At 30.4% G+C, this 25,145-nt stretch overlaps 2 protein-coding genes across 2 annotated transcripts; one reads left to right on the top strand and one right to left on the bottom strand.

Annotated features, from left to right (window-relative positions):
- Positions 1 to 5,901: 5,901 nt before the first annotated feature.
- On the top strand, positions 5,902 to 6,959 carry LOC115981701. The gene has a single exon (XM_031104021.1). It carries the CDS (start codon positions 6,045 to 6,047, stop codon positions 6,705 to 6,707), a length of 663 nt encoding a protein of 220 aa, XP_030959881.1. The 5' UTR covers positions 5,902 to 6,044; the 3' UTR covers positions 6,708 to 6,959.
- Positions 6,960 to 13,350: 6,391 nt separating this feature from the next.
- On the bottom strand, positions 13,351 to 16,910 carry LOC115981949 (serine/threonine/tyrosine-protein kinase HT1-like). The gene is made up of 3 exons (XM_031104396.1): positions 15,840 to 16,910; positions 14,723 to 15,178; positions 13,351 to 13,822 (listed from the first exon to the last, which is right to left on the bottom strand). The coding sequence occupies exons 1-3, from the start codon at positions 16,251 to 16,253 to the stop codon at positions 13,571 to 13,573; spliced, it is 1,122 nt and encodes a 373-aa protein (XP_030960256.1). The 5' UTR covers positions 16,254 to 16,910; the 3' UTR covers positions 13,351 to 13,570.
- Positions 16,911 to 25,145: the final 8,235 nt, after the last annotated feature.

Genomic DNA, 25,145 nt, shown 5'->3' with positions numbered 1-25,145 from the left:
GATTAGTCTTGTTGCAATTTTGGGCTCATTATAGAAGTTACATATATTGTACGTGTACAGTTAGTGCCCCTTTGGTATAATTTATTTCTATTAGTGTATTTTGTTTAAAAATAAAGCTAAGCAAAGATATTATTCTACCTAAAAAAAACTGAGGATTTAAAAAGCTGAAATTTCTCCTTTTTATGATGAAAAAAAAAAAGTTAAACACTACATTATACTATACTATATAATAAAATTTTGGCTTAAAAGGCATGGTTGCGACAAATGGCTACTTTTACTAATTAGTAAATTAATTATATATTTTTTATTATGATATATTTACTCAATTAAGGGATAATATTTAACAAGTGTTTAATTTAAGTAAAACTAGATAATTTCCCGTATCGCACAGATGCTTGGTAATTTCATTTGAAAATAATTTTTATTTTTTTAAGACCCATATATAATAATCATTTTGTTATATAGTATTAATGATGTTTCCCATAATATTGTTGAATACTTTGAAACTTAATTTTCTTAATTCATATATTATAATTTTTCCTTATCCTAGAAGTAGTTTCTGACTATTGAGTGGATTTTCTTTACTTTTATATATATATATATATATGATATTGATATTACATAGTTATTAGAAATTTCTAGGAGTTTACACCATATTATAAATTTAATATTTAAAATAATAAAATAACATCTAGATAAAGGTAGACTTTATTTCTAAAACCGAACACTTCCTCAACCACTTCATTCTCATCATCAAATCCTAAGACCCCAATCTCAAACACTTTGTTCGTAATCTAAATGAAAAAAAATTAGTTGTGCATCAATATAAAGAGAACGTAATCAAACAAAGAAAAATTGGCTAGATATACTTCCATTTATCAATATTTAATCGCCTCTAATATGGCTTTTATATTCTTAAAAAAAACAAAGAGAATGCTAAAATTCAAGAAAAGTATAAGCTAAAAATAGGAGAACTAATCTTGTATTATTAATTTTACACATAAGCTTTGTCTTTATATAGAGAATTAGAGCACACCAATTAACTTACAATCGTACATCAAAACCGAAACAACAAATAAAGCATTTGAAACTAATCCTAATAAACCACAACAACTATAATTTAAAGCACTAACAAAAGTAATCAAAAAAATATAGGTGGATAAGTACTATACATGAAAGATACATGAGAAAGAACATAAAAATTATGTGAAGAACTACCTAATTGTAGAGTTGATGGAGAGAACTAACAATATGATTGTGATTTGTAAACTGTTTCACACTATTCCTGAATAGCTACAACTAAACTTAAGGTTGCAATTAAAGTTGAGATAATCTTGAATCTTGATTCACAACAGAGAAAACTCCGAAATAATCATTGTTTTTTACTTTTATGGTCAAGGCTCATACTAATACCACATTAAATAGTAGTAAAAAAAATTACAAAGAAACCAAGAAATTGTAAGGGCTAAAACAAAATCAAAAAGCACCTAACCTAAGGCATGAAGATGAAAGACTATGGGTCGGTGTATATAAAGTAGCAAAAGTGCAAGAGGTGAAAAGGGTGAGTGGAAACACGAAAAGTTTTGTGGTTTGTGAGAGAGAGATGAAAGTCTTAAAATAATGAACTCAAGAAAATAAAGAGTCTTTATCTTTTAAATTTTAATTAGTCCTTATCTATAATGTAGCACTAGAGAAATGTCATGATACAATGAATCTAAGAAAGTAAAGAATTCTTATCTTTTGAATATTTTTTTCATGGGAATTATATTTTGAAATTTGATTAGTCTTTATCTCTGATGTGACACTTGAGTAAAGAATTTATGTGAACAAATTCCTTGTCAAAGAGAGCGCCACATGGCAGAACGTCATGCTCTCTCACATGAGATTTCTGCTTTTATATATAATAAATATTGATATTGATTGATTGATTGATTTTATCATTTAAATTTTAACAAATTTAGATTCTATTCAAAATAAAAGTGTATTATAAAAAATTTATAAACTTAAATTCCACACAACACAATAATTTAAAACAAAGTTAAATTCTATTCAAACTAAAAGTCTATTATTCAAAATTCTAAACTAAATCCCACTCAATCCACACTTTGTTTTTGGTTTTTTTTACTCAAGTTGCATCTTATTAAATTAATATTTATTAGGATGTTATGCTAAAAAGCTCTTGATTAAGGGATAAGATTTAACAATAATTTAATTTAGATAAAACTTTATCATCTAAATTTTAGAAATTTAAAATTCTACATCAACTAAAAGTTTTTATCAAAATTTTCAGTACTTATATATTTAACTATGACTTTTCAATATAATCTCTCTTAACCAATAAGCCATCCCTATAATTAAATCTCACACAATACACCCTATATTGTTGTTGTTGTTGTTGTTGTTTTTTTTTTTTTTTTTTTTTTAGAAAAAATGAAATTTATGCTTATTTTTTAATCTAATAAATTAATTTTACTTATTGTTCTTTGTTTCCGAACTTGCATTTAAGATATTATGCAAAAGAAAGTTTACTATAAAGAAGCAAAATAATGGACACCTATTTAAATTATTGATTCTCTAATGTAAGTTTTTATTTATTTTTTTTTTTATACTCTCAAATTTTGAACACTTTTGTGTATATTTTGATTTTTAGTTTTGGTTATGTATTTAATTTGTGTATGTGTTGATTGTTTCAATTAGACTATCACTAAGAAAAAATTGGTTTTGAAGAATTATTTTGTTTATTATTGTTTATGCAGCTAAGTGATAAATTAAATATAACCCAAATATGAATTAACATAAAACAAAAAGAGAATTTCAAAATATTAAAATAGGTAAATATTGATCAAATCTAAATTCTAAACAATCAAAATTTAAAGTAATTTTTATTATTAAAATTATTTACTTATTTTATAATTTATTATTACTATTTATATTTAATAATTTAGTTTTACTTATTTTAAAATTTTTGAGCTTATATACGAATCTTACTGTTACGTCACAAGGAAATAATATTGGGAATATATATATAAAATAAATCCACGCGTATTAGGTTCTCTTCATGTAGTCCTGGCTAGCTAACTCTATCATTTGTACCTAGAGAGGGAATCGTCCTTTGAGCGGTGATTTTATCAAGTAATTAGTGCAAGCTTGTACATCATAATAACCTTTCATGTGCATGAGACAGCAATTATTAGCTGCCAAGTGGCACATGATAATCAAATTAAAACTGTTTGATTTTTTAGCAGAGAAAAAATAAATAAATAAAGACTAGCAATTCATAATGAACAAATCATCCAAATTAGCACTCGAAGATATGACAATTACATCATTTTCGTATGCTAAGGATTTGTAATGATTGTATCATGTTATCGGTTCTCATGTCCTCCTAAAATAAGGAACTCAATATCTATTTGTATAAATGAGTGTTTTTGTGCATTTTAAGTAACATGAACTATTTAATAGAATAATAGTCATGCAATTTGTTTAAATAATTTAATGAATCATGCTTTTAAAATACTTGTGGATGGTTTTATAACCAACATGTAATCCTTCTTTAATTTAGATTGGAAGAAAGCATATGTACATATGAATATACCCTTCTCAAGTAGTCTTGAGACCCTAGACCAAGGTCTTTTTGTCCAAATGGTAAGTCCTATTTGCTATTTCATTAGGAGGGAATGGGGCTTACCCTATGAGATAAACCAAGGGATTTGACTCATCCAAAAATCCAAGCAACAACCTTAAACATATTATAAGTGAAAAGAGTAGACTTAGCATGCTCCAATTATTTATCTACTTTTATTTTTTAATGTTTTTTTTTTTTAACATAAGATATTTGAATTTCATCTGCAGTTATTATTTCTTTGTCTAACCCTCTCTGATTAATTACTTTAATATTTAACATCCCAAGCCCCTCATGTTGTCAACCATTTATCAACTTTTCATGATTTTAAAACTTTCAAATGTTGTATGCTTTTGGGTTTGTGTGAATGAGAGAGAAAGAGAGAGGGAGAGAAGACAGCCTTAATTTGATTAATTGGCTTACACTTCAATCTCTAACCCACCAGGCATATTGGATAAATCCATTTTTTATTTTATTTTAGAAAGGAGATAAGTTGATGTCATTTATATCAAACTTGATTGCAATTTCACATCTCTATTTGTTTTGCCAACTCTTTCTTCTTCCTTCTCTCTCTTTGTTTGGACAAATTTCAAGTATCTTTTTTTCTTTATTCATTTAATCAAATGGCCAAAACTTAAATTAATTATTATTATTGTTATTTGGATTTAATTTAATATCCCAATCCAAAATCAAAAGGTCCAAACTTGCTTTTTTTTTTAATCCAGAGAAGGTTATGTCAAACTTGTAAATTTCATATTCTCTTTTAGCCAAATTACAATTTTAGTCCCAACACATTTTGTTTTTGTTTCAATTTTTTCCTTGAACAATTAAAATTAAAAAAATTTTGTTTCACAACTTTTAAAATCAAGTCAATTTTAATTTTTATCAATACAAATTGATTAGATTTTAAAAATTGATAAATAAAATTGACACAAAACTAAAATCAACCATTGTTGATTAGAGTATTATAAATCTGTTTAGATGTCGTTTATTACTGAAAATTGAAAATTTATTACTGAAAACACTGTAGCAAAATAATTTTTAAATGTGTAAATAGTGTCATAAGACCTAATTTTAACTTAAAATTTGTTGAAATTCATATTTGAAGGTTTTGTAAATAGTGCACAGGATCTAGCAAAAAAAAAAAAAACACACGCACAAAACACTGAGTCTACCCCTATCCAAACTCACACAATGTAGTTTGAAAAATTCGTTTTTGAGGCCAGATTGTGCTTTCAAAGGAACAAGTCAAAAAAACAAAGCCAGGTGCATCTCTGGCTTATGGCACCTAACACAAGCCAAGCTTGACTATCATATCAAATCCCGACCACCAATCCCCTCTTTCACCAACCCTAACGTATAAAGAGGGTCAGTGAAGTACTAATACTCATTTCCAAATAAAACAAAACAAAAAATGTTATAATAAATCAAGAGAAAGTTTCGGGTTGAAAAAACGTAATGGGTTCATGTATGAGATTCATGCATAAGTGATTAATTACTGTTTATTGTCCAGCGTTTTAATATAGAAAAATATTATATTCACAATATTTTTATAATAATTTCACAACAAATTTTAAATAGTATATTGTTATTGGCTGTTACAAGTGGACAAAATAAGTAATTTAAGTTGTTTATTCAAATTAAAACATATAATAGCAACTTATCACGTATGATTTGTTGTGAAAATTTTCAATAAATTATGATAAATAGTGTGGTCATAAAAAAAAAAAAAAAAACTCATAAATTAAATACCACTAGATTTGAAGGCGCCAAAATTTTCACAATTGTCAAATTGTTATTTATTGATAATTGGGAAAAGTTTTATGAAAAAAAAAAGAATAAAAAAAAAGTTAAGTCTGTTTTTCATTTTTTATAATTTTTTAAAAATAATTTACTAATAGATGCTCTATTTGATTTTTTTTTTTTTTTTTTTTTTTAAACTAAGAACTAGAGAGCAGTAAAAAAAAAATAGAAGGGGTACATACACAAGCATTGATTAGTACTCACAATTCACAAACCTCAAATTGTGAGGCCTAGAGAAAGCAAGAGTGAACTCTATTTTTTTTTTTTTTTTTTTTTTTTTTGCTAAAAAGAGTGAAAGACCCTCGAAAGTTGGTCGCACTTTCATCACTTGCAATAATATTCACAAACTCTGAGACTGTACCATCTGCCACTATGTCCCTGCGTCACACGTGAACTTTCCTCTTCTTACACGTCACCAACTTCGATGCTCACACACACAAAAAAATAAATAAATATAACCTTAAAAAAACCTCATCAAACTTTCAAAGTCCAAAACCTAATAGCTCTGTCTCTCTCTCTCTCTCAGTCATCTCTTTCTTTTTGGTCTTCGTTTCTCTTTGTCTGAAAAACCTAGCAAAGCCCTTTTGAGTTTTGAGTTTTGTCCTATATTTTTTTGACCATGAAGAAACTGTATCGCAGAGGCACAGTTCATCCGTCACCACCAATCACATCCGACCATCTGTCCTTCCTTCCCGCCACCATACTAACCTTAACGGTGGCTCTTTCGCCTGAAGACCGTGAAGTCCTCGCTTATCTTCTCTCTTCCTCTTGCTCCAACTACTCCTCCGTCACCGTTAACTTTAACGGCTCCCCTCAACAGCAACAGCAACAGCGTAACAGGGTTGTCGCTAAACGTGGCAGTTTGAACTCCGATCACCCGCCGCAGTTCAACTGTAACTGTTTCCGTTGCTACACGAGTTACTGGGTCAGATGGGACGAGTCGCCGAATCGCCAAGTGATTCACGAAATCATCGACGCGTTCGAGGCCGAGTTGGCTCAGAGCAAGAGCGGCAAAGGGAATAGGAAGGAGAGGAGGAATGGTAAGAGAGGGTGTAATAGTGGGTCGAGCGAGTTGAAGCGTTTGGAATCGAGTTCGGGTAAGAACGAGTTGAGCGAGTCGGACTCGGTGGGTGCTCATCATGAGGGTGGTGGTAATAATAATGGTGGTGAAGGTTTTGTTGGGGGTGGTGGAGTTGATGGAGAGGAAGGGTTGGATAAAGGGTCTGTGAGAAAGCTTGTGAGTTTTATTGGGGAGAGGATTTGGGGTGTTTGGAATCAATGAATCTGAGAGAGAAAATGAAGGAAAGTGAAGGAAAAGAGAATTAAGAGGTGGGTTTAGTTCTTTTTTTTCATTTCCTCTATAAATTCTCTCCTTTTTTTTTTTCTTTTTTTTTTTTGGGGCCTTTTTGTATATTACCCTTACAATGTAAAAATGGGGTGGTGTAATTTTGAATCAACAAGAGTTGGTTTATTATTATTATTTTTCTCCTTTGAATTATAACAATATAAGACACCAATATTGGTGTTCCTGTTATTTTGGGGTCTTTGTGGTTAATTTTCTTTCTTAATCTCTCTGTGTATATATACATGTTAGGGTTGTAATTAGTAGGTATGAGCAAAGGTGGTTAATTTTCTATGTATGAATGAGTTTAGGAAATTTTAACTATATATGGGTTTTTTCTTTTGGGGAGAGTAATAATATCAAGTATTCAATTTTTTTAGTTGAATGATCACTCTCTCTCTCAGTTTCAAACTCTGTCGGGTTCGGGGTGGTACTTAATTACTTGAATTAAATTACTTTGTTAACAAATATGCAAATATTTTTAGTTGAATGATCACTTTCCCAATGTTTCTTTCTCAGTTTCATTCCCTGTTGGGTTCAGGTTGGTACTCAATTGCTTGAAAACTTTGTTCCTAAGTAAAAATAAAATAAAATTTGTGTTTTCCAAAAAATTGGGTCAAAGATGAATTTTTATTAATTGAAATTACGGTTTGGTTTCATTATTTGGATCAATTTTGAAGGTGGAAAAGATGAGAGACAATAAAAGAAAGAAAAAAATGAAAATCAAAGTGTTTAATGAAATTTTTTAAATTTCCAATAAAGATGGAAAATGAAAACTTTTTTTTTTTTGAAGGTGGAAAAGATGAGTGAGAATAAAAAAATAAAAAGAAAATCAAAATCAAAATGTTTAATGAAATTTTTTATTTTTCCAATAAAGATGGAAAATGAAAATCTTTTTTTTATTATTATTATTGTGTGGTTGTCCTTGGTAAATTTTTTTTTTTTTGGGTAAAGGTCATTGGTAAAATTTACTTTTCATGGAAAGCTTTTTGGGTCAGTTTACAAAAGTGTTCAGGTACAAATTAGGAAGAAACCGGCGCAGTTTCGTTATTTAATAGACATGAAACTGCGTCGTTTTTATTAGTATTTTTGGCTTAGCTCTTCTACACGGTCTTAATTTGAATAGTTTCAAAATGGTCCCCATATTTTGTCATAAATGCTTGAAATTCTCAGACAAATGCATGTGGCTACCTACTTTTACGTTAATAGCCCTGTGGCTCATAAAGTGGGATCCACTGTTTCTCGTATTGTAGGAGTGGTACTTTGGGTACTTGCGAAAAGGGAGGGTATAGTGGTCATTGACCAGAAAAATATTTGATAAGATATATAAGTTGGTGTCGCAATTGACGGGGTCGGCAAAAGCAAGGCCTCGATTAAAGGAAAGGGGAGCCCCAGAAAAAGTCCCCACTAATTACTTGAGGCCAAACTTCTTTTCGTTATTCCCTAAGGTCATTTGTTCCTTCCATTATTGTCTCAAATCAAACCCCTATTTTTGGACCAAATTATCCCCACCACCCCCCCAAAAAAAATCAACACACAAAATATTAAAATACTTTCTTTTGTCGATAATTAACCATTAATATTCTCAAAAGATAATTAACCATTAATTGGTTAGTGTCAGATTGAGAATTGCTTATTTTCTGTAATTTATCCATATAATTTTTTATTTTTGGTAGTTTGTCGGTATAATGTGGGATAAAAAAAATTTAAAACGAGCTTATTTTCAAAAATATGAAAGTTAAATTATTTGAAATAAAGCTGTGAGCTTGCAACAAAAAATAAAATGAGATCCATAAATAGTACATAAAATAAGTAAAAAAATTAACTTCTAATCACTTCTCAAACTCACATTAAAATGTATACAAAATGTAATATATATATATATATATATACTAATAACCATTAAATTGGCAAGTAATAACGCATGATTAAAATGACATCAATTATAAATTTATATAAAAATTAATAATAATTTGTCCCTTAACAAGTGTTGTTGCAATATTAGTGTTACTTTATAGAGAGTAATTTTGATTAGTTGTTTGTGTTGTTCGGGGTATAGAGAAATGGTTTAAACCTCATACACCAACCCAATGAGCCGATTTTGATGTTGATGATAGGTTCTTACTTGTTCCTCTTTAGTTCTCTATGCTTTTTTTGTGGTATAGAGCAAAGTTTAACACCACTCCCTCCCAACCCAACATACAACCCACTTAATGAGTCTAAGTTAATGGATGGTGATGATAGGTTTTGTTAGAAAAATGGTTACTTTTGTCTTTTTATTTTTGGCTAATCTAGAGCTTTGGTTAATCAAGTCTTGCTTTATGAATCTTAACTCGCCTTTTCAAATAAATAATGGTGCTTTTTTCTTAATGGGACATTTGGACGCATTTTGAGGGATCGATGACTCATATTGATGAAAAAGTAGTGGAGAGAATTTTCAAACATTCATGACATAAAAACTTAAAAGTTGAGCTCAAAAAAATAAAATGAAAAACACTTAAAGTTACCAAACATATGTGTAAATTACGTCTAACATAGAAGTAATTACTTTTAATCTTTTATCTTCACAAATAATGCATTTAATAATCAAGTGAATCTACGAAGATTGTAAATTGCTAATTTTGTTTGGTTAAATATGTATTAGGTGGAGAGTTGTCTAAAAAAATCTCATTTCTAAAGCCATGCATGTGATTTGTCACTAAATCCAACTTCAAACTTTGATTAAAGTTAGAATTACACAAACATCATAAATATTATTATATTTTGTTCAAACTCTAGCCCCATTCTAAGCGATACAATCAATAATGAATCACCTTTGAGCGCGTGCTAATTGTGCTGCTTTCATGAGCATTAGTATTATACCTTTTAGAACTCCACGAAAAGTTTCATAGTTCTTAGTTCTTACCAATACTTATATTGTCTTTTACTTTCCTCCTTTTTTTTCGGTTGAATATTTGTCTTCTACTTTTATCATCTACATATATAGCCACCAAAGATACGCATGAATGGATGTCTATTTGTTTATCATGATCAAAATTGGTAATATTTAGATAACATGCTTAAAGATCTATTTAGTTAGACGTTTTGGAAAATTAAAAAAAACGTTTTTAAAACTCAAAATTTTGTTTTATAACTATGACTCCTCATTTTTTTTTTTTTTTTACAAACGGTCATTTAATTGGACCCTAATTCAAAATTTAGTTCATCAAAGCTAATGGGTTATGGGTTTTTGGGGTAATTTGGTCAAGAAGGAGCATAATAGTTAATTTTATATGTTTATGAAATTTTGCACCCATGTCTTTATCTACTTGCACCCTTTATTATTAAAAGCTATACTAAATTGACAAGGGTATCTTTGGAATGCGAATCTGCCTACTTTGAATTTAGCCAAAAAAGAAAGAAAGAGGGGGACAGTGGACCCAAGTCTCGGTAGCCTTAGCACATATTCCCCAACCCTATAAATCACCCTATCTAGCACACATCGATACATACATTATGGTTCATTGATTCCCCAATATTATTTAAAATTTTCCTTTGTTTTTTTCCAATAATATCTCTTTTGGTGTTCAATCTTTTGCTTGTCACAATACGGGAAGACAGAGAGGGAGAGCTTTAATTTAATGGGTATTAAGGGAATGCAAGTTGTGGGGGAAACAAAATGGATTAAAAGCTTTAAAATTGGAGACCCAAAGTTTAGCTTATTAAAGAAATTTGCTCAACTAAGCCCTTTTTTAGTTTTTTAAAAAAGAACACTATCAAGCTCAAGCTTATTTTAGGGGTTTTGTTGCTTAATAAGTCATGCTTACAAGATTCCACGATCGAAGTATGATTATATTATACGCGTAATTGCTTAACTAATAACCATAAACATTAGTGGGTCTTGATGAAATATTGAATAAGCTTTCGAGTGGTTGTGCTAATCACTAACTAGCTATATTAATAGTAATAGGATTCTTTTTATGTATACAATTACATATTTAATCTAACTAACAAGTTCAATGTTTCAAAAGTTCAATCAAACTTATGACAAGTATACCAAAACTCCCCCTCCCAAATAGGATTTGACTTCAAGAGGGGCAAAATATATACAGTTGAACATATATATAGTACCTATGATCAATATAAAATATAAAAAGTCGTTCATGTGTATATTAATGTAACATATTTGTTACAACAAATATCTCCAAAATGATAACATATTTTTTATATTTGTTTATCCTCAAGACTTTATTGTTTTTTTTTTTTTTTCCATGAATAAGCCTTTTTTTCCAAGTTAAAATTCCATTTAGAAATGAATTGACATGAAATATAAATTACATAAATTTATGTTATTATGTGATTAATATCCCAAAATTGTAATTGCTTATTACGCAAAATTTAATTAAATAAATTGTTACAATAAAAATCTAAGATCCTTTTAAATTTTTATTTATTTTATTGAAAGTTAAAATGCTAACTTCATAATTTTCCTCTTTCTAATTCCTACCTTTATTTTATTTTATATAAGTCTTGAATCTTAAAAAGACATTAATAAAATAGGTAAGATTTTCTTTCTTTTTTGTTTTTATTTTCTTTCTTTTTATGAATGAAAATTTTCATATAAAGGCATTTATTATAATTATGAAAAAATAATTAATATATGAACAACAAATACATAAAAGAATTCACTGAAAATACAAAAAAGAAAAATCAAATTTTAATTAATAAATGAGGAGGTGCAAAACTGTAGGGTGCAAACTAGCTTTTTATATATGTTCTTTCGGGAGGTTAAGAGGACAAATGCCCCCTCTCGATCCCCTGATTCTTGTCTATGGATAGAAGTAAAACCACTGAACTACAAAATTTTTGATGCTTCAAAAATGTTAATTGAGCTCGCTACGAACTAAAACTTAATTTATACAAAAACAGATAAGCAAAGGTCCAAAGCCTAAATTGGAGTGAGGAGATTTCTCTAATTTTTAATTGAAGTGTCAATTAGTTCTTCGTGCTAATTAATTTAAGAAGTTGGAATTGACTTGAGCAGATACAACCACACCAGGCAAAAATACCCATGAATAATAATAGTAGGAATGGGTCAAAGAATCTTAAATAAAAAAATTCATGCTAGATCGTCAAAACCTATCCAAGTAAGGAAAAAGCTACCCATTATGACAAAAAAATCACTATAGCTTTTGATGCCACTTACAACTTCTATAACTCTAAGTTCACGTTAAAGTATGTGACAGGGACTGAGAGAGAGTCAAATCAACACGTATTTGACATAGCCTCGTGGCCTTTTTACTTGGTCATAAGACGAGCTCTTGTTTACTATACAAATGCTTGACTCTCAACTTTTAAGTCCAATATCAAGAAACTTTTCAAAAAAAAAAAGTCCAATATCAAGAACAAGATTTTTGTCCATTCGATCCATTGGTCAATTTCATGACAAGTCTAAAGTAAACTATCTAAACTATTTCAATTAGTAGACAATTTGCGTGAGAAAGTTCATAGTAGCATACAATTTTCCTTTTTTTTGCAACAAAAAAATAATGGGAAAAAAGGTTACAAAAAGTTTACCTCGGATTGTATTTATAAACAAAATATTATAGCCCGTAACAAATTTGATTTCGAATTCAAAATTTGATAAATATCATGAGATTTTAAGAACCATTAAACCAACCCTTTAGAGTTAATTTGATCTTATTAATATATTAGATATGCAAAATTTATTGTCTGTGTATGTATAGTTTATTTGTATAGTATTTATCAAAATATATAAATTTTTTATAATTTTTATGTTAAATGTGTGATAAAAAGCTATAAGCTAACTTAAAAATTATAAAAATATATATATAAAAACTATTTTATTATTTTTTTTTTAATTGAGAAGAAAAGCTAAAAGTTGTGTGACAAACAAACACTAATATCATGGACCAATAGCACCTTTAGGTGCAGATTCCTTTTGACCTATCATTAAATTTTGAAAAACTTGGTCTTCATGGGAGACAACATATCAACATACTAACACAAGAAAAATGATAGTAGGTTGGGCCTATTGGGGTCCTTAATTTAACATATTGGTGTTTGTCTGGATAATTCATGTTTGGGCTGGGCCAGCCAGAATTTTGACACATGCCATTGGAGTTGGAGGGGTAGGAGGTCTTGCTATTCTGTCAGAATATCTTCTTGTCTAGGAGAATTTTTAAGCAAATTTTCCCATGGTATAAATCATACCTTAGAAAACATTTTATTAAGACCAAAACCAAATTCAAAACTTACTAAAAAAAAAGTAAAATAAACAAGGATCAGGCATCAAATCAATCAAACATTTAGATCATTAATATCATTTATACATTGCAATAACTAAAACAAGGAATCAAAACTATTCTTCTGCATCCTAATAAGATTAAGGCATACCAACAAGAATTGAACCCACTGCTTGGTAGATCCTACTTGGGTGATGAAAGATGGTATCTCAATACAACATTTTTACTTCTTTATTCTTTCTTTCTTTTTAAATTTTTGGATAGATGAGCATATTTACTCTTTCTTTGTCTTCTAATTTAATTCATCATATTCTTAGTCAAAATCAAGCACATATAATCAAATTATTGAGCTACCAAGTTGTCAGTCGAAAATCCAAATCACTTCTTGTGGAGTAGATTGATATGCCTACTGTGAAACACCAACCTTGTAATCATCAATTACAGGAACAACAACTGGTTGAAAAGAACATTAAATATGTGCAAATTATAATGGACAATTTAATCTGCTAATATGATGACCTAAATTAATACAGATAACAACAATACCTTCTAATGGAGTTAGGCATGTACAGGTATGGAAGAGCTGCTCATTGATACACAGCCTTTCAAGCATTCAAGAATGGCATTTCGGCTGACCAGCCCTGAGTGGTGAGGAAGTGGAAGGCCTTCCTTGACACATTCATCATACTTCTCCAAAGTAGAGACAATATCACTGAAATCTGGCCGCTTTGAGGGGTTTGCTGCCCAGCAGCGCTTTATGAGGTGTGCGAGTGCAGGCGGACAACTAGCTGGGAGCGGAGGACGTTCATTCTGCCAGCAATTTATACATGATAAATAAAATTAGCATCAAGCTGTCTCATGAACCATTGTCACTGAGGTACTAACAACTATATCAAATTTGGACACACATCATGATCCTCCTAGTATGTGTCTGATTGAGCATGTAACTTTGAGCATATTTGTTTTAGAAAAAAGGACATTCAAGTCCTATGTGTAATTTCTATGCCTCCTTTTGATGAAAATTTAGTCCAGAAGAGCCATATAAATAGATATTAGGCTGGTAAAGGGTCCTCAAGCAAGAGAGGGGAGCAGTGCACTTTTCATCCTGGAAGTTCTCAAACTCCAGTAGATAGAGTGACATGATTAGCTATGCATATTAGATATTCCATGGGGATTTTTATTCTCCATTCTGTTAAAGTAGTTGTATAGGCATATAACAGCCAGCAGCTGACCTTTGCAGACAAAAGATTAGTAGATGTGGCAGAGTAACTGAACTAACTCTGTGTTTGTGTGTGCACTTAGTCTATATAAAGGAGAAAACACAGTAATGATTATAAATATATATATATATATATATATTTTTTTTTTTTTTTTCTGTTGGTTTTACTTCAATAGATTCAACATAAGTATGTATTGAGCTAGTTGGATGTTGTCCAGAGGACTTCTATTATGCCAATTGACTTATCCCAAGGCAATTATACAATCATGGTTTATGTGCACCACTATGCAATTGATAGAATGTACTTATGGTCAACCAAGAGGGAAGCTCAGAAATTCAAAGTTAAGAGAAACTTAAAACTAAATAGGAGTAGTTAAAGAAAGACATCAGAAATACAAGGAAAGAAAAGTATGACATTGTAAGAAAGGAAGAGTGAAAATTCTTATATAAAACTAGAAGGAAGGATTTGCATTTAGATATAGCTATCTGACCTTATCAGCCACAGCAAAGGCAGCCTGCACCGGCGTCATTCCTTGAAAGGGAAGCAAAGCTGTTGTTAGCTCCCATAGCACAATCCCAAAACTATAGACATCAACTTTTCGAGTATAAGGTTTCTCCTTGATCATCTCAGGTGCCATCCAACGGTAAGTCCCCTTGTTTCCCTTAGTTTCCTGGCTCTGTGTTTCAAGACATGATGTACCAAAATCTGCCACCTTAACCCTCATTTCATCATTAAGAAGCAAGTTATTTGATTTGAGATCTCTATGAATCACCCCTTGTGAATGAAGATATTCCATTCCTCGGGATATGTCAAGAGCTAACCTCAGTATTGTTTCTGTTGAAAGAGAGTATGGCTCTTTCTTGTTAAGGTACATCCTCAAAGTTCCTTGTGACATGTATTCAGTGATGATACAGTAAACAGGAGGCTTTTGGCAAGCTGCAATAAACTGCAAAGAAGATGAATTAACCAATTTGGCAATATGAGGCTCCTAAGTTCAAAAAGCCCTTCATTACAAAAGAAGGAACATGTTGAATGAAAGGACATTTTTCAATCATGTGTAAGTGTAACATTCTTTTAATATACGTAAAACTGACCCAATTAGCTTCCATTGTTCATCCTAGATCTAGTACTAAATAGACTCACACAAACTCTGGAAATTTGATGAAAATTTTAGGTTTTAATGTACTTTGATGTACCTTTTGAAAATTTTGGATCCAACTATATATGTTCTCTCTGAGAACATTGAAGAGGAACAAGTAATTGACTTTTAAGTGAAGCTAAAATCCAGCATACCATATATATAACCGTGGCCATAATGATCAAAGATAACAAAGGATTATTTCCCTTGGAATTGGCCTTAAGAGGAAACTATTCAGTTTCAATTCTTCATTTAGTCTTTGCAACAACCATATTGAACATAACAAAACTTGATAAGCAATTTCATAGATGTACAACACTCTTTCCTCTCTTTCATATATATTCCATTTCAAAACGAAAAAAGAAAAATAAAGTTATGAGAATAGATACACCAAACTAAAAATAATGATGATGATGATAACAGTGAATGGTAATAAAATTACTTGTTCAATTTGAGAATGAAACCTTACCTGCACTATATTTGGATGAAAGAGACGTGAAAGCAAGGCAACTTCAGACTTAAACTGCTGCTCCAAAAAGGCTCTAGTGTCCGCCTGGTTTGGGATTCTAACCATTTTAACAGCCACAGCTCTCTGCTTGTAAATTCCACGGTAAATCCTACTATGAGCTCCTGATGCAAACTTGTTACCAATAAACAACTGTGAAAGATCTGCGGTCCATTCCTCCTGATCCTCCTTTGCTACCTCCCAAGTCTCCACATTCTCAGAGTCCAATATCATAGACCATGAATCCAAGCTATCAAATCTCTTCCTTTCCATGCTTTCCATCTCAGAATTTAACATGGTCTTGGACGAGGAAGGGGTTGACATAGCTTTGCTCTTCGCCTTTCGAAGGCTAGGCATGTGGAAACAAGAGATTGCCATTGAAGAATCTCTTATAGTAAGCTTCTCAAAAGCCTCAATAATATGAAATGTCTATGTGAAAATTATAGAGAATAATTACTATAGTATCAAAGCAAACAGTCAAAAGGAATAAGAATTTTCCTTCTGAAAGTGTGAATTGATTTGAGGAAGTGCATGAACTGATTGAGATACATGGGTTCCAAAGAGAAATGAAAAAGAAATTTGGGTTTTCATGAATTATCCAAAATAAAATAGAACTATGAAATTAAAGACTACCCATCAAGTTTTTCAGAGATAGACCATAGCACTAAGACCAACTGACAGTCTTTGATGGCAAACATTTGTACATTTCTATACTAAAGCAGTGATAAATCAATGAAAAATTCATGAAAATCTATATGGGAACAAAAAACAAAGAGAGAAAGATAGTGGGGTCTCATGTTTTCATGAAAAAATTGAAGGTTTTGCAGTGAAAGAAAAAAGAGGACGCAGATTTTCACGGTTCGCTCTAATAGGATCAATAAGGATTAGGTCGTTTGGCAGCAGAAAGATGAATTCGAAGGCAGAGATTTCAGGGGTGTCCCGTGATTACTTGGTTCAAAAGGTTGACACTTTTTTAGAGAGAGAGAGAGTGAGTGAGCGCTTTTCTCTAAACTGAATCAAACTCCTTCTGTTTCTTGTTTCTGTTTGTGTTTCTTTTTGCCATCATCAATGCTAAGTGGCCACAGTGGCAAAGCAAAGGATCGTAGATTTAAGTTTGTCTTGTCAGCTTTGCAGTACTTAGGAAACTTGGCATATTTGATATATCCCATGCTTTTTAACGGTATAACAAACATTTTCACATTACAAATATAAAGTCATACAAGTGGCATGTACACGTGGACTTAGGAATAGTTGACTCCTGGCAAAACAGTAGGCATCTGATCTAAGTGATGTAGAGCATGATTCTAGTTGTCAAACACTGCATGCATGATGTAAATTGTTATGTTGGTTGATGAGTAAAAAGCAAAAGGGCTACATTGACTCTTCAATCTTTATCATGGTTTTGGATCCAATAAAATGTATTGGCATATTAGGCTTATAAATTGGTATCTTAGTCATAAAAACTTATAATATACCATGGAATATTACAACAATATCAATATGTTCTTTCTGTTAGTATTTTTTTTTAAATCTTGTTGGTTAATGCACACATTGTTTTTGGACAAGAATGAAAGAGCATAATGTTTTTAGATGTGTGTTGGAACCATATATAATGAATGGAATATATTTGACATTATTGTAATAATTAATGGTGTAAATTGCAAAATTTAAAAGTTAGGGAAGATTGTAAGTGATCCAAACTTGATAAGTGTAATTAAACTGAATTTTGACCTTCATAGTTCATAATATAGTTCGTTGGTCATAACTCATATGGGTGTTTAGCACAAGATAGATACTATAAGCTCTCTCATGTCAATGTTATTGTTTTGGCTTTCAACTGCATATTGTAAGGCTAAAAAAACTTGAAGATCGTTGGATTTCGTTGTTCATTTCAGTCCACAAAAAAGGAAATCAATAAACTATTATTTATTGACTGCTTATAACTGTTTGATAAGATATTTCCTAGGTCGGACACAAGTTGGAGTAGCTAGCTTGCAGCAACATGTGAATTGACACGGCTATGATATTACATTCCTCAACCTATACATCAATCAACAAAAAGATTCATAAACTGTATTGGATGACTTCAGGCTTATGTAAACTTTATTACTTCTTCTTCTTCTTCTTCTTCTTCTTCTTCTTTGTGTGTGTGTGTGAGAATGGAAAATTTTATTTTTTTGAGTACTTATTGACACTAGTTCAGCTACAAAAAGAGGACCGAATAAAATTAGATAAGGGAAAAAGAAAAAGAGGCTGATTAATGTTTAGACATGTGATTAATAACTTAGCATATATCCCATTTTTTTTTGGACCGAAAATTCTATACAACTTCTTAGGATAAGGTATCCACTTTTAGTCTTTAATCATAACCATGTATTTTTAAATGTTTCAACATGTGATTAATTTGAAATCCCTTCTCACTTATCTCATGAGGATTTCTGTACATCTCCACTTTCTTACTCTCCATATCTAGCTTGTCTTCGATCACATTATGTGAAATATGCAATGGAATGCTACCCTTTTGCACTAGAAGTAGCTAGGGAGGGGAAAAAAACAGTAGAACAACTAGCTACCTATTCTAATACATTGTGAACTGAGGTTAACTATATTGTGTGTCATGGATTCCCAAACCAACCTGAAATCATAGAAAAATATGAGTTTGGGTAGCTCATAGCAAGCATATATGAGGTTGCCCACCTATGCATTACAATTTTTTTTAATTGAAATCAAGCTTAGCCACATAAAAGAACAAGGGAAAAGAATCACCATCAAAGTGCTTTATTTATACTAGCTATATTCAAAGAAGCAATGCTAGAATTACAAAAAATTTCAGGCTCAGTAGCAACATTATTTCTAACCAATCTTTAAAAAAAATATATAATAATAAAACTAATAGATAGCTTAATCATGAATTTGATTCCCTTCTTCTTTGACAAAATGAGTTTCCAAACTCTCACCTAACAAAGTTGTTTGCAATCCCTATTTTATGTCATCCGTGGAATGCGTTGTCTTTGTCAGCCATTCTGCACTGACTGTGTTAAAAAGTGGTTTTACTTCTTCTTTCCAACAAATTAAAAAATAAAGTTTCTTCATGAAAATGCGAGGCAAGACCGTCGTTATTTTCCTGCAAAATGCCAAAGGTAGAATCGACTAGGAAGGATCTGGTTTTAGTTTTGTCCACTCTTTTGAATACAAATGGCAACACCCTTTTTTTTTTCTTTTGGTCGGAATGGTACACCTAGTTGTCCACATATTTTTTTCTTAAAAAAAAAAAAAAAACAAAAACAAAAAAAATACTTCACATGTTAGACCTGGCACCAAAGAAGATAAAAATTAAACAATAAGTACTTACTGTTGATGTAAATAAAAGTTCTATTAATTGTAAGATCATATAGAAGTGATATTGAACTGATCATAGCTTATTAACTCAATAAATTGTAAAAACAGTGATGAAAGTTTTTACTTTTTAGTCTCTCATGTTACTCAAGATTTAAAACTCAAAGGTAGTTATCAGTAGAGAGATACCAAAGTGCACAAATGGCTTGTAACACCCTCTATTAAGTCTATACGTATTAGTATTGGCAAACTGTATCAAATTATGAATTTTATTGTATCTTAGAATTGTAATTGAAGATCTAGTGGAAGAAACCAAGATTGCTTAAGAAAGTGAAGTTTTTGTAACACCAATAGCAAACTCATTCTATCAATACTGCACGAATCAACAACGTAAAAGGCTTAATAACTTGTTTGTTTCAGTCCTAATTTGCACCCTACTTGTTGGAATAAACATAGGACATTATAAGTTGACTTTAGTGAAGTTTTTTTTTTTTTTTTTTTTTTTCCAAAAAAAAAATTTAGGAGAGAAAGCTACGTGTGCGGCTAGTATTTTCCACTTGGTCACCATATATATTGCCATCTTCATTGTGATTGATTTTGTGCTATTAGTGATAATATTATTTTACATCCATATATGGTTTAATTGTTTAAATGCATAATTGATAAATTCTCATAACTAGATAATTTGTTAAATTCATTCATAATCAACAACCGGGGTCTAAAAGCCTAACACCCGGGTTGTCAAGGGGAAGAGCCAAGGCTCAAGAGGAAGGATTACATCTAAATAATTTTTGAAGATAAATTTGATGGGGCAAGATTATTCTTCCAATAGTTTCACTAATTGAGGTCAGGGTTTTTTCTTTCCTTTTCTTTTTTTTTTTTTTTTTTTTTTTTAATGCTCCAGATTCCAGAATTAGAATAGGAAATATGAGGGGGAAAACTGCGTGTGCAACAACCAACCTTATAATAATGATATGATATTTATCATACCTAAGTCATCTTGAGATTAACCATCAAATCCATCAGTACTTCAAGATCTATGGATTCAACCATACTGCTTATTATTTCAGCCATCAAGACATTTTGGGCAATACAACCATACCACATAAGTTTCAAGTGGAAGTTGGATACTTTTAATTTTCCAAGAAAATTGTCTGCAGCTTTAGCTCTCACTCACCACCAATTCGGGATAAAATTGTGGGATTTCCTATGCCTTTCCTTTTTTTTTTTTTTTCTTTTTTTTTTAATTATTCTTTTTTGGAAAAAGAAAAAACTAGAGAGTTTTTTACAGTTTTTTATATTTTTCATAAAAGTTGTATCAAAACTTTTGTAAAATGATTTATTAATAAATGTCTTAAAGTTACTAGTTAACATAATAATTTTTTTTTAAAGGTGGAAGCAAAAAAAGGAGTATTGAACTCAGGTTTGTTTCATGAGTTTAGCTTATGAAAATCTAGAAAATGGCATAGTGTCATTGAGTCACAGTAATCACAAGGTATAGCTTGTATTGCTTCCCCCAACACGAATAAATAAATAAATGCTTGTGTGATCGTCGGACCCATTAAAAATGGATGCCAAAGTTTTTTTTTTTTTTTTTAATTAAAAAAAAAAAATCATTAGGCTACAAAGATCAAGCATGCTAGGACCAACCCAAGCATCAAAGGGCAAAATATTTTTGGTGGAACTAGACCACAAGCCCAATATCAAATCATTTTTGTAATTGGGTATTAGGATTCTAGGCCCTTTTCCTTTTCATAAGTTTGGGCTGGCCCAAGGTAACCGAATTCAAGATTAGGTTAACAATTTTAGACGTACAATGTGATAGGTGGTATGGGATTATAACCAAAATTAGTGCTCGAAGTAACATAAAAAGGAGCTAAATTTTTGGTTATTTTTTTTTTAAAAAAAAAAATTATTTAATAGGATGAATGATGACGGTCAAATTAATTGATATCTTCATGGTTGGCCCCAGTGAAAAATTCAATGAAAGTGTATATTCCCAATCAATTAGTCATTGAAAAACTATTTTTTACTAATTCTTTCCAGTTTATTGATTTCATCTTAATATCTTTTTATTCACATTTTGTTTATATTTTTTGAAATATCTAATATTAAAGATCTACATAATAATAATATGCTTGATTTATTGTCACATTTGATACAACTTGCAATTTTAGTTCTAATGTCACATGAGCTACTTAAAAGAATTATGAAGGTCATGTTACAACTATTTTGTGCATGCGCTTTGTTGAGTTGAGCCCAAGTGTAATGACATTAATGGGCACTTACATGGCTTATGTTAAGCCAATAGTATTTGATGCCATTGATAGGAGGTGTTAAGATTAAATGCTGAGGTGAGTGGGGATATACTTGGTACGAAAATCCATTTTAACTATTAAATAGAAAAGGAAAGGCTTGTGACTTGATTTTAGATCCCTAGGATGAGAGGAGTATTAGAAAGATGATGAAATTTTCAAAATAATTTTATCTAGAAATAGAAATGAAAAAATGACAAAATTTACATAGGTTTTTACAGAGTTATATTGACTGTAAATGCTCGCTTTTTTTTTTAAATAAAAACCTAATGAAGTTATTGTGAGGTTAAAAACCACCACCACAAATCATTACTATAGTCACAATTAGGCCCAAACTATTGCAAGAAAGTCAAACCTATATAACTATATCCAATACAACTATATTTGGCGATTAATTTCCACTACAATATAGTATTTATTGTGGCAATTTTTTGGACTTTCCAAAAAATTAAGCCATTAAGTGGAAAATGAGGATTAATTTGTTCGGGGAAAGCTTGTTTAGATTAAAGTGGAGCTATTGCTAAAATAGGGAATATTACTTAATTGACGGGATTTTAAGTGAAGGTGCACATTTGTTAGAAGTTATATATAATTCATATTGACATTTGTTTGATAAAAAAAGAAAGTATATTTCCTGTCAAAAAAGTAATCAATTTTGCTCCTAAAATTGTCTATATCTCCTATTCATATGTTTAAATATATGTTCAACTCCAAATTAATTTTTCTCAACTTTATTTTTTATAATTTTTATCATATGAGAAAGGAGGATGTTTAAGAACCAAATTTTAGTATGGAATTAGTGTTTACCCTTCAAAAATATTGTTACTTATATGTTTATTAACATTTATATATATATATATATATATATATTTATATAGTGTTTATTAACATGTTTAATACGTAGTAAGTGAAACATTTTACTCCAAAGTTTAGAAATTGAGTTTAGTCCAAAAAGTAGAGGGGCATCATGATCTCAAATATGAGGCCTTCAACAATTCAACCTTCTTCACCATCATAACTTTAAGCCTTCCATTTGGAATCATAACTCCCAACATAAAAGGGCCTACTGTGAGCCTATGTTGAGTTTATTTTCACATTAGTTTGTAAGCATTTTATGGTAAAATTTGTAGTAGCTAATTAAACATTTCTCATATCCACTAAGCTAAAAGTTATAGGTTTTCTTGTAATCTTGAAATTTATAGGCTAAGTTGCAAACTACACTCCTAAAGTTAGAGAGTGTTTGGATTTTACACCCTGAATTTTTAGAATTTGGATTTTAACTTCTGAAGTTTGGAGGTGTTTGGATTTTACACTCTGACATTTCAGAATTTGGATTTTATCTCCTAAATTTTCAAGGTGTTTGGATTTTACTCCCTAAAGTGAGGTAGTGTTTGAATTTTACACTCTAAAGTTTCAAAATTTTGGGGTGTAAAATCCAAACACCTCTAAACTTTAGGGAATAAAATTCAAATTCTGAAATTTTAAGGTGTAAAATCCAAACATACCAAAAATTTAGGAGTATAATTTGTAATTTAGCCAAATTTATATTATATAAAAGAAGTCATGTCAAAAAGGTAACTGAGCAAAAATGATCAAATAATTTTCCCCTGAATTTATAATTATTTTCAAAAGCATGCAGCATTTTTTTTAAAGAAAGCCTACAAAGGTTACCAATGGGTTGCAATAGAGAAAACCTCAAGAAGGTTTTTTAAAACTAAATTGCGATGTCGTAGGAAGTATGCTGTGTAATTGGGTAGGAAATAGGCTGGTTTCTTAGCTTCCTAAAGTTCTCCCCTGAAATAGCAGAGGTTTGAGCCATTTTACGCTCAATCTGAGTGACAAGGAATTTGAAGCTTCAAAATATTATAATAGAGAGTGGCCACCACTGTCAGGTGTAGCTGGATGACAGAAGTTCTCGTATTGTTTTACATGATATTTGACAGAAGTTCGGTAATTTTAGTAATGACACTTCTACAAAACAAGTGTGCTGTGCAAAAAGTTAAAGAAAGTAACTTACAACTAATTAATTATTAAGGGCCTAGGCTCATTGGCTTACATACTAACACATACAACAATATCCTCATCAAGACTTCAATGGTACACATAGTACCCTACCATTACGTAAATGAGTTCATATAAAAAATAAAAAAAATAATTAAAAAAAAACCTCATTTTTAATTCAGGAAAAAAAAAAAGTTTGAAGGAGATTCAAATTCAAATTTTCCTTCAAAAGTGGTATACTTTGAAGAGAGATATTTGTATAGTTGTTATTGTTTAACATGTTTGGATCTACTTTGTAGCCCCAAAAAAAGAAAAGAAAAAAAGCAAACCAAACCATCTAATCAATTGAGTTTCAACTAATCAGGGAATAACAACAAACATGAAACAAGTCATATCTATCAACAAAAGCAAAATGTGTTTTATCCGTACCACAAGGTGGGGTTTCTGAAAGGAAAAGTGGGAGGAAGCATGGTCCATGAAAGAGTTACGAAAAAGTTGAGGTATTAATTATAAAATCAATCCAAACCACTAAAATAATAAAGAAAGAAAAAGAAAAACAAACAAAAACAGGGTTGGAATTGAAACCCAAGAGTATCACTGCATGCGTTGCCGACTACATCTCTCCAGCTATTGAGTGTCATATTGTCACTCAATTTATAAGTCAATTAGTTCACCTTCCTACTTAAAATCATTGCCCCCTCAATTATATATGTCAATCAATGCACCCTTCTCCCTTAAAATCACTACTTTTTACACACTAACAATATCAAGTTTGCCATAACAGGACACAACCTAGTGTCAAGTCAGTCTTGTTGTGACAATGAAGTTGTATCTTCTACGGGATTAGTTAGCTCAACAACGACTTAAAAGATCAAACAAATTAAATATACAATCTACGATTTTCAGTTATATGTTAAAAATAAATAAACATTAGTAGCTAACCCATACAATGCAAGAAATAGTCGAACAAAAGTTGTAAATTTTCACTTACAAAAATTAAAACTTAAAAGGAAAAAAAAAAAAAAAAACTAAGACCAATAGTGATAACTCTAACACCAATAGTGTTATATGGTCTCAACTTTCAGATGAATAAAATGACTTTGTTAGAGAGTGAAGACAAATAAATGTACCAAATATTGAGTAAAGATTGCTTTAGTCATCTGGCTTAACTAGTAGAACTATTTTTTTTTTTTAAAAAAAAATTTACTTTGGACACTTTTCAGCCAATAAACAAAACAAACCCTCATCACACGCACAAATGGGAGAAATTTGAAAAGAATAGATTTTGCAATATATGAATGTAAAAAGGAAGAAGAAGAAGTACCAATTGAAAGGCAAAAAATAGCATTAATCGAGTAAAAATGCAAATAAATCATATATATGAAAAATATATATATATATAAATGATGAGGTATTAAATTCAAGTTGAAGATGAGCTACTAATAACATATTACATTTCATAATTTATATCAAAATTTAAATTTATAAAGATGTAATTCATGCCTCTTAGCTGACCTTTTCTTTACATACCAACAATAAAAAATAAAAATAAAACTAAATTATAAATCAAAGTTTACAATTGTTTTATGTGTTAGTTTTTTATTTATTATAATTTATT

This window comes from Quercus lobata, chromosome 3 (genome assembly GCF_001633185.2).
Source record: "Quercus lobata isolate SW786 chromosome 3, ValleyOak3.0 Primary Assembly, whole genome shotgun sequence".
Classification (NCBI taxonomy): domain Eukaryota; kingdom Viridiplantae; phylum Streptophyta; class Magnoliopsida; order Fagales; family Fagaceae; genus Quercus; species Quercus lobata.
The sequence above is the reverse complement of the archived record's forward strand: the minus strand, read 5'-3'. Positions and strand labels throughout refer to the sequence as shown.